This window comes from Haliotis rubra, unplaced genomic scaffold (assembly GCF_003918875.1).
Source record: "Haliotis rubra isolate DU_JTF1 unplaced genomic scaffold, ASM391887v1 Scf46, whole genome shotgun sequence".
Taxonomy (NCBI): domain Eukaryota; kingdom Metazoa; phylum Mollusca; class Gastropoda; order Lepetellida; family Haliotidae; genus Haliotis; species Haliotis rubra.
In genome coordinates this window covers 2,297,368-2,312,316 of record NW_025767146.1, presented here as the reverse complement: position 1 = coordinate 2,312,316, position 14,949 = coordinate 2,297,368, and the positions used below count along the sequence as shown (strand labels likewise).

General features: G+C 39.8%; 2 protein-coding genes across 2 annotated transcripts in view; one reads left to right on the top strand and one right to left on the bottom strand.

Annotated features, from left to right (window-relative positions):
• The window catches only part of LOC124290177 (U3 small nucleolar RNA-associated protein 6 homolog), a 184,464-nt gene extending 175,928 nt beyond the window's left edge, over positions 1-8,536 (bottom strand). Inside the window, exons 1-4 of the mRNA XM_046726871.1 lie at positions 8,354-8,536; positions 3,102-3,186; positions 2,450-2,491; positions 972-1,043 (exon numbers count right to left, since the gene is read on the bottom strand). Of these exons, the coding sequence (XP_046582827.1) occupies positions 972-1,043; positions 2,450-2,491; positions 3,102-3,186; positions 8,354-8,445 (291 nt within the window). The 5' untranslated portion in view covers positions 8,446-8,536. The remainder of the gene's footprint in view (positions 1-971; positions 1,044-2,449; positions 2,492-3,101; positions 3,187-8,353) is intronic.
• Positions 8,537-8,782: 246 nt separating this feature from the next.
• LOC124290181 (RING finger protein 151-like) lies at positions 8,783-14,732 on the top strand. The gene is made up of 5 exons (XM_046726877.1): positions 8,783-8,893; positions 9,342-9,456; positions 9,921-9,967; positions 12,760-12,826; positions 13,458-14,732. Exons 1-5 carry the CDS (start codon positions 8,838-8,840, stop codon positions 13,737-13,739), a joined length of 567 nt encoding a protein of 188 aa, XP_046582833.1. The 5' UTR covers positions 8,783-8,837; the 3' UTR covers positions 13,740-14,732.
• Positions 14,733-14,949: the final 217 nt, after the last annotated feature.

The following is a 14,949-nucleotide window of genomic DNA, read 5'->3' as shown; positions in this document are numbered from 1 at the left end:
AAACAACATGTTTGGAAACGCCAGACACAGGTCTCACACATTAAATTACACTGATGTGAGGAATTAAACCCAGCTCTACAAGAACAGCGTATGGTTTAACAATTAATCGACCCTTCTGAACCGTGTTGAGTAAAGGCTACATGTATCTGAACAATGTTGAATAAAGAATACATGCATCTGAACCGTGTTGAATAAAGAATACATGCATCTGAACCGTGTTGAATAAAGACTACATGTATCTGAACCTTGTTGAATAAAGTCTTCATGCATCTGAACTGTGTTGAATGAAGACTACATGTATCTGAACCTTGTTGAATAAAGAATACATGCATCTGAACCCTGTTGAATAAAGAATACATGTATCTGAACCGTGTTGAATAAAGAATACATGCATCTGAACCGTGTTGAATAAAGACTACATGTATCTGAACCTTGTTGAATAAAGTCTTCATGCATCTGAACTGTGTTGAATGAAGACTACATGTATCTGAACCATGTTGAATAAAGACTACACGTATCAGAACCGTGTTGAATGAAGACTACACGTATCAGAACCGTGTTAAATAAAGACTACATGCAATCTGAACTGTGTTGAATGAAGACTACATGTATCTGAACCATGTTGAATAAAGACTACATGTATCTGAACCGTGTTGAATAAAGAATACATGCATCTGAACCGTGTTGAATAAAGACTACATGTATCTGAACCTTGTTGAATAAAGTCTTCATGCATCTGAACTGTGTTGAATGAAGACTACATGTATCTGAACCATGTTGAATAAAGACTACACGTATCAGAACCGTGTTGAATGAAGACTACACGTATCAGAACCGTGTTAAATAAAGACTACATGCAATCTGAACTGTGTTGAATGAAGACTACATGTATCTGAACCATGTTGAATAAAGACTACATGCATCTGAACCGTGTTGAATAAAGACTACATGTTTCTGACAGGGACACGTACCCGGAACAGTTTGTGGATCCGCTGAATAATGGCCACATCAATCTCCAATCTCTTGTACGTACACCCGGAACCCTGGAACAACATGGCAGGAGATTGTATATAGGGCTGACCACATCAGATCAATTACCTGGTAAACTGTATAAACTCATGTTTATGATGACAACTTCATGATCACAATATTCAGCTGATGTAACCAGGGAAGAAAACAAATACCCTCAAAGAAATGCATGTCAAATAATGTACTAGAAATAAGTATCTGAATAAATATCTACATGTAGACAAAACAATTTTGATGCCTGCATCCAGTCTTCATAAAAACTTAGTGGTCATTGAAAGATAGGTTCATCCGACGAACTTCTCACTTTTGTCAAACTTGTTTGATGAGCAAATCATCATTTGTTGTACCCGTCAAGGTCCAGGTTAGAATATTGATCTTCAGTAACCCATGCTTGTCATAAGAGGCGACTAACGGGATCGGGTGGTCAGGCTTGCTGACTTGGTTGACACATGTCATCGGTTCCCAATTGTGCAGATTGATGCTCATGCTGCTGATCACTGGATTGTCTGGTCCAGACTCGATTTTTTACAAACTGTCGCCATATTAGTGCTGGTATTGGCATACAACCTGCGATACGATACATCACGATACTAAAATGTTAGTCACGACGATATATTGCCAAAGTATTGTGCACTGCATCTGCGATACGATACGAATCCCGATATAAGGGTGGCAATATGATACGTATCATGATACTAAAATCTTTAATTCTAACACCAACTATAAAATACCTTAAGATCAAAACAAAACCATTTTTAAGTATTTTGTCAAATTCCGCCAGCGTATTTTCAATGTTCCTTCGGAAACGAGATAATTAAGTTTATACATGGACTTTGTGAATGTCAATAACATGCAAGTGCTTTGTCTGACACAGGTCTTGACGCAAGTATTTCTGAGAAAACGTTTACTTATGAAGGGAAAATAAGTAAGTATATATTTTAATCATCAAACAAAAGTAAGTGTTTCTTCATGACAGATATCGCGATTTGGCAATATTCCAAGTTAAACATCGATGTATCAGGGCCCATTTGAAGTATCGTATAGGGATGTACGCCAATGTAAAACTTTGTATTGATTCCCTGTATCGGCGGCCCATGGATCGATGCATATCGATGAATCCTCACACCACTACGCCATATAGCTGGAATATTGCCAAGTGCAGCATAAAACTAAACTCACTTACACTCACTCATTTGTTGTGTCCTTGTGCATGTGTTTTGTGAAGGATTTCACGGAACATTCGGATACAGCAAGCCATGATGGCCGACTGTGCATCGCAGCTTATCTACTGATATCAGAACATTCTGGAGACAATACTACACAACGCATACATGACATGGCCTGATGTAATATTCACTTCAGACAACCTGATGTAATTACTGAACAAATATTGCCAATCTTGTCAAGTTCTATCAGTTACCTCTCTCCTCTTCTCCACCAGCTTAAGAACATTAACTTCATACTGAAACACACGAAGAAGACACATACAAGGTAAACAGTATAATCAAATCGCAAGTCTTCATAAATGTATCGTTAAGTTACCATGGTTACCTTGACCACAACATGCATAAGCAGGCCATACAGCAAGATATGACCATACCCAATATTCTCCAGACTATTTGTTATAAATGTTCAACATGTTAAGATTACCATTGCTTGGGTGTGTTTTGTTAACTGTTATACCTGGAAGGCTTCTGGTGCGTTTTCCCGATTAAAACCTCCTCAGCAAGGCCTTTGTACAGTAGGATCTTTACAAGCCAGACAAGCTTTCAGTCAAATCATGCCCATTATAGTGTCAAAAAAGGAAAATTGAAATTTGCTTCTTAGAAATTATTGAACCAAAGTTTTCTTCAGCAATGTCATAATGATACGAGTCAGGTGTAATCTTGAATCTTCAACATTGTTTAAGAACAGCTACGCAGCAATCAATTTGGAAACTGACATGTATCACATATTGATATAAAGGCTAATGAATTTCCACAAACAATAACCTGATAACTGCAAATTTGATATATGGCATGTTTGGGAATGTTGTAATTCTTGGAGGTTAACACTTCAGATTCCTGGCTCACCTGTATATACTGCAGGAAATCTTCACGACACTTGGTCCGGCGCCGCAGCTTGTACTCATAGGATTGGCGCTTCTTCAGGATTTGCCTTCAACACACATAATATCTATACCTGTACTTCCTCCATTGATAGAGGGATGCAGAGAATTTAAGACATTGCCAATTCATACACGTTTACAGTGTATTTGTTGGATAAAATGTGAGTGAATTCACAGACAGATATCGTTCATTGCAATTGGATGATAATAAAGCCAGTCACATCAATCAATGGCTGTTACTCAAGAAGTAAAGGCCAAATGTTAGAACTTATTTCAGTCTAAGGACGAAGCTGATTACTGATTATAACATATGTTGTGAACCTCAACAACAAACAGCTCACCTCACAACAAACCACTGTCCTTGCCAAAGGACTCAAGTTTGCCCCAACGCCACCCAAGATCAACGCAGATCCTTCATCACCACCATTGAGAAGGGGCTGCAACAACTGGCCCCTGGGGGCAAAGTGGACTACCTCCGCCACCAGATCAGCAACATTCTACAGAAGGCACAACCTCAAAAACCCAGCCTCACCAAATTCGACAGACTGGCCATCAAACAACTCAAACAAGACCCAGATATGATCATTGTCCCAGCAGACATGGGTAGGGCCACTGTGGTGTTAGACCAGCCCCACTTCCACTCCATGGTGGAAAACATGCTGCAAGACCCAACCACCTACAAGATCAAGAAGGACCCCGCCGCAAAACTTCGACAACACAAGGCCTGCCTTAAGACACTCTGTGATAACTATGAACTATCTGTGGACTTTCATCGAAAACTCTCAGTATCGCATCCCAAACCTCCCTATGCCAGAGCAACAGTGAAAATTAAGGTTGGCGACAACGTTTGTCATCCTCCACCCTGGCCAAGATCCAGACCAGCTACTACAAAATCTAAACAACCAACACCACCGCATCAAATTTAACATGGAACCAGAAACCAACAACAAACTGCCCTTCTTAGACGTCCTTGTGTCCCGCACCCCTACCAACACACTCCAGACCACAGTTTACCGCAAGCCCATGCACAACGACCAATATGTTCATTACCAGTCCAACCACCCACCACAGGTAAAGACTGGTATAATATCCACATTCACCAGGAAAGCTAAGAACATCTGTTCTACTAATCTTCAAGAGGAAATAAACCATCTCAAAGAAGCGTTCATTGACCTCAATGATTATCCACCCCAATTAGTCAACAGGACAATTGTTTCAACCCTTTCACCATCAACTAAGCTACCAAGACCAGAGCCAGCACCGATAAAATCTCCATCCCCTACATTGGCAAGACCTCACACCAGATCAGCAGGCTCCTGAAGCAACAAGCCGATATATACACCACATTCTCCACTTCAAGAACTCTAAACAACCTTCTACAGGCCAACGGGCGTAACCACCTCAACAACGGAAAATCCAATCCCAAGGGTGTGGTTTACAAAATTGACTGTAACTGTGGACAATCATATATTGGCGAGACATATAGGCCAATCAACACCACAGTGAAAGAGAACCAGGCGTCAATAAACAAATCCGACAACAAATCAGTTATCTCAGAACACATTCAGACCAACCCCAATCACCAAATCAACTGGACCAGAATAGACAATACTGGCAACCAACCAAGCTGACTTTACCAAACGGAAATTAACTGAAGCCATCCACATCAAACGAACACCAACCCATGATTAACAGAATTCAAGGTTATTTCATGCCCTCAGAATACGACGAACTCATCAACCAACCCTAACTGCTTGTACAACTTGTAAAAACATGCCCACCCATCCTGCTCTGTACGTGCCACTGGCTTCTAAATGTAATCCATTGTCACTAGCTTCTACTTGTAATCCCTTGTCATCACATTGTTACTGTACTTCCCAATTAACTTCTTGTTGTTCTTGTTATAAAGTTTGTCCTTATATGTTATATTTGAATTCCTTTGTATAGTACAGATTCTAGTACCTTTTGGGGGTTGAGTCCCATCCGGGATTCGAACCCACACCGGAGCCAATTTACACTTATCAGAGGGGTACACAAAGTCAGCAGTCTAGACTACCAGTTGTCCAACTTCTATTTTTGTGGAAGTCGTGGTGGGTGAGCGGGTTAGGGGGCTGCCTTTGTGTGCTGGCGATTAGGTGCCTGACTCTGAGGGTGTGAGTTCAAATCTCGGATGGGATTCAACCCCTAAAAAGGACTAGAATCTGTACTTTACTAAGAAAGTGTAATCCCAAATATAACATATGTTACATTTGACCACTTTTTAAATGGCATTGAGTGAGTGAGTGAGTTTGGTTTTACGCCGCTTTTAGCAATATTCCAGCAATATCACGGCGGGGGACACCAGAAATGAGCTTCACACATTCTACCCATGTGGGGAATCGAACCCGGGTCTTCGGCGTGACGAGCGAACGCTTTAACCACCAGGCTACCCCACCGCCCCCAAATGGCATTGTATAATCATGATTACTGATTACTTTTTGATTGGTTAGGCCACATAAAAATAATTTCTTATTTCTCATTACCGCCCAACCCTAATTTAAAAAAATTTTAGTTTGCATAATCAAAGTTTGTTATGTTCTTTTGAACATAAATGAGGAAAAGACGCTGGTAGGTTGCAAGTCTTTACTTCATAACCACATGGTTAGGTTACAGCTACAAGTGGTAGACTAGAACTAACACGGAATAAGAGTTAGGGTATAATATAAAAGTGTAACTGTAAAGTGGATGGGTACTTATTACAACAAACTTCAAAGAAAGTTAGTAAAGACACATTAATTGTCATCACCATTGACATGAGGATATGTCAAATAAAGCTGAAGATAAACCAGTTTTTTTGTATGGTTATTTATTGTACAAAGATGCAATCACTTTGAAAAGAACACATATAACTGATATAATATTTGCATATTTTGTACACAGACACATAGCAGATACATGCAGGAGTACTGCACTTTACCGGGCACACTTTTTCAGATTAATTAGCGCTGCTGGGGTTCCCTAACCCTGAGGATCGTAAAGGGTGCCTAACCCTAAGGATCGTAAAGGGTGCCTAACCCTAAAACCTAACCCTACAGATCGTAAAGGGTGGCATACCTTAACCCTAAGGATCGTAAAAGGAGCAGCGAGGGCTGCACCCGGTAAAGTGCATTCTAGCCTAACATGCAGATAATACTGTAAGAACGACTAACATTGTATAGAAAATCAGAAGAAAATATGGAGCACCTTTAGAATACAGCACCACAACTTCTCGTGGGGACGATCTCTGCCGTAGGTCACATGTCATTAAGACAAGCAACCAGTTTGTGAGAACCCGTCGGACGCGAACCCGCGACCTTCGGATTGTTAGCTCGACAGCTAACCGATTGAGCTACGTCCACACTGTTGCACAATGTGCAAATTTATCGAGTCATTCCTGTGACGTCACGGAAATGAACGGAAAGAGTCGAATAGGTCACGGACAATTACGAATGCTACGGGTAGACTTGGTGTCATGCGATTTTATTCTACGGACAGTTGCCGAATGGATCCGATGCCATTTGGCACACTCGTCCCATTCCGTAATCTACAAATTAACGTATGGAATGAGCCGATATGCCTCAAACAGAAAAGGGTTGTTGACGCCAGGCGCCAGACGAGATTTCACGGTGTATGCATGAATGACGCTTTTATATAAATCTGTGATTTTGTGACAGAAAAGTGATGTAGGGAACACTGTAAGGATAATGTGGATCGCAATAAGGAACGAGGGAGACATGTAGTGACGGCACGAGGGTGAGTTAGCCTTCGAATCATTACTTTACAAAATTTATGTTGCGTGTGAAAGAGGCTTCAGTGCAAATTCAAGGCCGATTTCCATTAGCCCAAAATTTCTACATTAACCCATTTCATAATGTACTTTCGACGTTTTTTGTGTTTCCCGTTTTTGTGTGAAAAAAAAGTATTAAAATGCAAAAAAGAAAAACAAGAAATGGTACTCACGTATTACACCGGACATGTACCTACTATATTGGATTAGGTCCCTAACCCTAAACCCTCAGCCCTAACCCCTTGAAATAATCCTAATAAATAGAATGCATTGACCGAACCACCGGACATGTACCTACTATATTGCACTAGGTCCCCAACCCCAACCCTAACCCTAACCCTAGCCCTAACCCTAATCCCTTGAATTAATCCTAATAAATAGAATGCATTGACAGAACCGGCACAAACACGACTGACGTGTCTAGTGTAATGCATTATTACCGCTTCGAAATAAAAAATACTAATAAAACACTTTTCTATGTAATGGTGCAACTTACTGAATGACAAAAATATATATGTAAATTTAAAAAATTACAAAATACAAAATACACAACACTTAACACCCCAGCAGCCCGTAATACAAATAAATATGAGCGTATTAGTGAAAAAAGAAAAATATTTCAAACTAGTGCTTGCAAAATATTGAGCATCCGCCGGTATACAACTACTGGAAACTCTCAACATCGTTGGCCTTATGCAATGACATAGCTCGTAGAGATGAAACACCAGTGAGCGGAGCTTATACGCACTCGCTGAGCAAGACAACCGTGTTGCCATGCAGGCGTCATAGGGCATTGTTTCGAGATCGTGCTTTCGAACAAAATCACATTACATTACGTAAAAGGGTATTATGACGTATTTTTAAAGTTTGTGGTGCTGTATTCTAAAGGTAGGCCGAAAATATATTAAAAATATAATGAAATCTGCCCTACCTATCCAGTTTTAAAAAAAAAAGTGATGAGAAACAAGAAATTTATTGTATGTGGCCTAATGTGATAAATCATTCAGGTCGATGCTCATGCTGTTGATCACTGAATTGTCTGGTCCAGACTCGATTTTCTACAGACCACCACCATATTGCTGCAATATTGCTGAGTGCTGCGTAAAAACTCACTCACTCACACTGAAAGGTTGGTTGTAAGTGTCAATTACTCTAATGAAACACAGCAGAAATTGGGCTGGATGAGTTCTCTTTTCGATAACATAATTATACATATTATACACCCAACACCCACAAAACCAAGTTTTATGACGTGGCATTTTGTGACCTCGGAAAACTGACCCATTGTCATGCCTGACGTTTTCAATATAAAAGAAAACGATTTCATATTAAACACGATGTGTACCCCTTCACTCAATGTTCACATCACACTTGACACTTCGCTCAAACTCAGGTAGGGTAATAGTTCTAACCTTGTTTCTGCTTTAGTGAACAGTTTTACTCTCTCCATTTGCTCCAGCTCTGGAAGCATTTCCTCAATACTTTGTTGTACAAACTCTGCCATTTTGAAAGTTGTCTTTTAATACAAAACTCCTGGTTTGCAACGTATGAACGCAGGGTAAATACACCACTCCACGTGTGTTTATACCGGAAGATAGTTAAAATCCGAATGCAACATAAAATCTAAAACTACCACGAAACGAAATAAGATTCGCATTATTATCACGGGTTTTATGAAGATGTTCAACATGTGTGGCATATGTTTGCTCTTAAATTTAAATTAGCTTATTATGTTAGGCGAGAGGCATACAAAGGGAAGGACACTGAAAAACAATTTCAGCCTAATCCCAATTTTGCATTTATTGTTTTTACTGGACAGTCCCGGTTATACATCACGGAAGTGAGCTACACCTGACAACAGACGCGGCGGTTTCAAATCTTACAGATTTAATTATCATGTCCAAAAGAAAACAGGATAACAATTTCGAAAGAAACACTTTAGCCGAAGAGGGGTAATTACTCAGCTCATAAGAAGGCCATCATTAGAATGTATACATCACTGTAACTATCACAGGCCTGCTCTTTCTTCATGCATCCTGGCAAAACAATGGATTCTAGCAAAGGAACACTTCGCAAAAAAAAACCCATCTGAGTGTCTTTTGCTGACTATTTATCTGTGATGCCATTTGATTTAAGTGTTATGGTTACCAATGAAATGTTCATTGTAAGGATATATCCTGGGAAAGAATTCTTGATTTCACCCATGTAATTCAAGAAAGTAAGGTTTGGATAAAAATAATTACATGAATCCCAAAGTAGCCATGAGGCCAAAGGGCTATGGTTTTTAATGGTAAGCAGGTTGAGATGAGTTGGGGCTGCATTTTCTTGGATTTGTTTCTTAAAGAATGCTTCTGACTTTCACATCTTATTCACATATTCCTACTTCTGTCTTATTCATAGGCCCCGCTACTTTTTGAACCCTGAGTCTGTAAGCCACCACCTGTATTGCTCAATATGCCAGGAGGTGTTCTCAGAACCACAGAGGGCCCCATGTGGTCACAGTTTCTGTAAAAAGGTACAACCATACTTTCATTCAGTTTGTTTGTTTGGTATTTAAGGCCATACTCAGCAATATTTCAGCTATATGACAGCAGTCTGTATAATAAAGTCTGGACCTGACAGTCCAGTGATTGACATGACTGGCATCCATCTGCACAACTGGTATTCCACTAAGTCAGCAAATCTGACTAGTGATCACTCCAATCACCTCACCAAGCATGGGTTACTGAAGTTCTAACATGGCTCTTCATGGGCAAGTTTGTTGGGGAAAATCCTGGTCAGTAGGTATATATAATTGGAGGCCAAATCAGTATAAAAATAGACCATACAATTTTTTAAAGTTTTCTGAGTATGTTTCAGTATGTACTAAGCTTGTTGGTCTTATAGTTTACACACAATATTGTTAGCACAATACCTTTAAGTGCAGTTTGTGAGAGATCCTTTTTTTCCAATGTTGATATTTGCCATGTATTATTGCAGTGTATTCTACCCTGGCTGAAACATGGACGGACCTGCCCCGAAGACAGGTGAGGAGGCTCTGGTCTGTACACATGGTGGAGGGGTTAAACAAGGGGAAACTGAGGGACACAGATATAACCAGACACAGATAGAATTCAGTCAAGGATTAGCAGCCTTTTCCACAAAGTGATTTTACAGCTAGCACTTTTGTAATCCTATGCTAAAGAGAGCAGCTATTGTCATCTTAGGCTGTAGAGTTATGACTGTTGTATAGCAATGTTAAGGTAGGAAAGTTACTCGTTTTATGGCTGCTGTAAGTATGGAGGCTACTACTGTCTTAGCTCTATGACTGTTGCAAAACTATGTTAAGGTATGGAAGCTTCTATCGTCTTAGCGCTATGACTGTGGTAAGGCTATGTTTAAGTATGGAAGCTACTAATGTCTTAGCTCTATGACTGTAGTAAGGCTATGTTAAGGTATGGAAGCTTCTATCGTCTTAGCGCTATGACTGTAGTAAGGCTATGTTAAGGTATGGAAGCTTCTATCGTCTTAGCGCTATGTCTGTAGTAAGGCTATGTTTAAGTATGGAAGCTACTAATGTCTGAGCACTGTGACTGTAGTAAGGCTATGTTAAGGTATGGAAGCTTCTATCGTCTTAGCTCTATGACTGTAGTAAGGCTATGTTAAGGTATGGAAGCTTCTATCGTCTTAGCGCTATGACTGTAGTAAGGCTATGTTAAGGTATGGAAGCTTCTATCGTCTTAGCGCTATGACTGTAGTAAGGCTATGTTTAAGTATGGAAGCTACTAATGTCTGAGCACTGTGACTGTAGTAAGGCTATGTTAAGGTATGGAAGCTTCTATCGTCTTAGCGCTATGACTGTAGTAAGGCTATGTTAAGGTATGGAAGCTTCTATCGTCTTAGCTCTATGACTGTAGTAAGGCTATGTTAAGGTATGGAAGCTTCTATCGTCTTATCGCTATGACTGTAGTAAGGCTATGTTAAGGTATGGAAGCTTCTATCTTCTTAGCGCTATGACTGTAGTAAGGCTATGTTTAAGTATGGAAGCTACTAATGTCTGAGCACTGTGACTGTAGTAAGGCTATGTTAAGGTATGGAAGCTTCTATTGTCTTAGCGCTATGACTGTAGTAAGGCTATGTTTAAGTATGGAAGCTACTAATGTCTGAGCACTGTGACTGTAGTAAGGCTATGTTAAGGTATGGAAGCTTCTATTGTCTTAGCGCTATGACTGTAGTAAGGCTATGTTTAAGTATGGCAGCTACTAATGTCTGAGCACTATGACTCGTTAAAATATGGAAGCTACTATTGTCTTAGTGCTATGACTGTAGTAAGGCTATGTTAAGGTATGGAAGCTTCTATCGTCTTAGCGCTATGACTGTAGTAAGGCTATGTTAAGGTATGGAAGCTTCTATCGTCTTAGCGCTATGACTGTAGTAAGGCTATGTTACTGTATGGAAGCTTCTATGTTAGCTATAAGTAAGGCTATGTTTCTATGGAAGCTACTATGTCTTTAAGTTAAAATATATGTCTTAGTAAGCTATGTTTAAGTATGGAAGCTAATGTCTGAGCACTATGACTGTAGTAAGGCTATGTTAAGGTATGGAAGCTACTATTGTCTTAGTAGTAAGGCTATGACTGGAAGTAAGGCTATGTTTAAGTATGGAAGCTACTAATGTCTAAGGAGCACTGTGACTGTAGTAAGGCTATGTTAAGGTATGGAAGCTACTAATGTCTTAGCACTATGACTGTAGTAGGTATGGAAGCTATGTAGCTATGACTGTTAAGGCTATATGGAAGCTACTAATGTCTTGAGCACTATGACTGTGAGGCTATGTTAAGGTATGGAAGTAAGGCTATATGTGACTGTAGTAAGGCTATGTTTATGGAAGCTACTAATGTCTTAGCACTATGACTGTAGTAAGGCTATGTTAAGGTATGGAAGCTTCTAATGTCTGAGCACTATGACTGTAGTAAGGCTAAAAGTATGGAAGCTACTATTGTCTTACTATTGCTATGACTGTAGTAAGGCTATGTTTAAATGGAAGCTACTAATGTCTGCACTGAAGCTAGGTATGGAATCTATTGTCTTAGCTATGACTGTAGTAAGGCTATGTTTAAGTATGGAAGTAAGGCTATGTTAAAATAGGTATGGAAGCTACTAACTAATGTGGTATGGAAGCTTCTATCGCCTTAGCGCTATGGCTGTAGTAAGGCTATGTTAAGGTATGGAAGCTTCTATCGTCTTAGCGCTATGACTGGTTAAAATATGGAAGCTACTATTGTCTTAGCGCTATGACTGTAGTAAGGCTATGTTAAGGTATGGAAGCTACTAATGTCTTAGTACTATGACTGTAGTAAGGCTATGTTAAGGTATGGAAGCTTCTATCGTCTTAGCGCTATGACTCGTAAGGCTATGTTAAAGTATGAAAGTAGCACTAACTAATATGGATTGATAGAACAGAATGCAGGCATATGTATATTTGTGACTATATATATTTTACTACCACAAATACAATGTAGGATTGTTCTTATAATGAGATGTATACTGGATGTAACACTCAGTAGCAAATCCAGGTGTTCTTCTTACACTTTGGATAAGTTCACATACAAAAATTACAAGAAGAGGGACCTTCGTTTCCTGCTGACTTGTATCATGAGTCATTTACAAATGTACCAGCACTTGTGGTTTACGGCAGTTCCTTCTGTTGAGTTGCATCCCCTTGCCCTGCCAGGATCCACTGATTATGGGTTTCACTACACGTGTTTTACCTCAAGTACTGCTGAAAGTGATGTTGAGTCACCTTTATGATGTAACTGACATCCATATGTTTTGTACAGGAAACCCCTCCAAGCCCACCAGCTCCACAATGACTTTATCCTGGAGAACATCATTGGGGACCAGATGGTATATACCTTTGTGTGTTGTTAAATGCAGAACTTGCAGTATTCCACCTATATCATTGTAGTGTCTTATTGTTCAAGGTATAATGATGTAGAGGCCATAACGTTTCTGTGTACCAAGATCAAATTTTAACCACAGGCCTTCTGATCTTAATCCACATGACCAAAGCTTAATTGAAATGACCACACTATTATGTATGTATCAGATGAACTGCATGATCAATTATCAGTTTATTACATCCCAATTGTGAATGTAAATACCTGGATCCTTTCACCACCCAAAGCTTCAGCTTGGAAGTGTCATTCCCATCTCCACCCACTAACTTCACACAGGACTTCTCTTGCTCTTTTTTCTTGAGGGCTTGTTTCTAGTATCATGCTTTTCAAACTGGGTTCCAAACAAAGCAGTGGCGAAAAACGGTCCCAGTGTATGTATGACGATAGAGTGAAGACAGCAAGGACTGGAAAGTCGTGGATGATTGAAATGTTTAGGTCAGTGTATACAATGGCAGATTAACTTTAGTAATGTGAAAGAATGTTCCTCTGAGTGGTATATGTTGTTGTAAGGTGACTCATTGTAACTGTTGTAGTCTGTAGTTGATGTTGTAGTAACCCCTGGTGCTTGTCTGTGCCAGGTGGCCTGTCCCCACAGAGGTGCTGGCTGTGAGTTTGTGGGGCAGCTCCAGCAGCTAGCTTCACACAAGAAGCACTGTGACTTCAACCCGTGCAACCTCCCCGAGTTTGTGCTGAAGAACACATCCGACAGTCTGACTACCCCTCCCTGCGGCCAGCTGGATGAAGATGTTGTGCCATCCCCGGGAAAGCCGTCCCTAATGTTGAGGTTGTTCCGATCCGGGGAGTCTCAGAAGCAGCTGCTGAAGTCCATGTTTGATGGCAAGGAAAACAAGCCTTCCTGACAGACCATTTCCTGAACGACCCTTCCATATGTCATTATCTAAATGGATTTTCTCACACTCATAAGAACATGAGATCAATCATTATGACTTTGGGTTTTGTAAGTTAGAAAAATTAGTTTGACAGCCTGGAGAAATGAAAATCAGGGACTCGATCAAGAAAAAAGTAGAGCCACTTGTTGGGGTGTTGTGTGCATCATGTAAAACCTGCTGACCTCTTCCAATCCGGGGTTCCATGATACACCTGGAATATCACTCAAAGTTGTATGAAATCAATCTCTTTCATTCCTGTGCTTACCTTAAAACACCCTGCCTCATTTTCAAACCCACCCGCTTATATTCATTTACATCAGAAAAGAGAACAAAGGACTTTTATGAGTTATGAACAATGAATTGGCAGAATCTGTCACAGTATCTGCAAATCCCCTATAATAAGCTTCCACTCAAAGTTGCTCGAGAGAATCCCATGGTTTGTTCTTTTTGTATATACTTGAAAGATCAGTTTTGTAGATCATGGACAGACAAGATAAGAATATCCGACTTGAAAGTACGGTAGTACATTCATCCAGTTTGGTGCAGATTTTGGTTGTTACTGTGTAAAGTACTTGTAGAGACCTGAACAGTGATATCACCAGGCATGATATCCAATATTACATTTTACTACATAAAGTACACATGCATCACATCGTACATTGATTTGCTCATTGTAGTCCAGTCTCCTCCAGTATTTTGTTTTTTTTACAAAATTATCTCTGATATCTGGGTATAAATCTGCCCTACCTGCAACAGTTTACTGTCCGGGGAGAATTTTCCCTAAATCTGGAGATTTTATTACACGGGTCATTTTTGTAATACATGTATGCACAAATTATACTACCATACAACAATTGTAAATAGCATGTCAGTGACATACAAGAGTGCTAAGTTATTGTATTTGAATGTATTCAGATGTTTTTCACTGGTGCATGTATTCTGTAATAAATCAAAGATGTGTCATCTTTCCTAGTTGTATATCTATAGTGGTCTAAAGCTCTTCCGTTGACTGTGCAGAGTTACCTCCCTTAGCAGTCATGATCTGCTGAATATAAGTTCCAATCCCTGACTCACTCAAACTATTGTAATCTAAGGTCTGTCAACATCATGGCCATGTTTTTTTCAAAAGTAGTTCTGTTGCTGCTGTATGGCTGAGACAGTGTTGATGTGATGTTCCAAG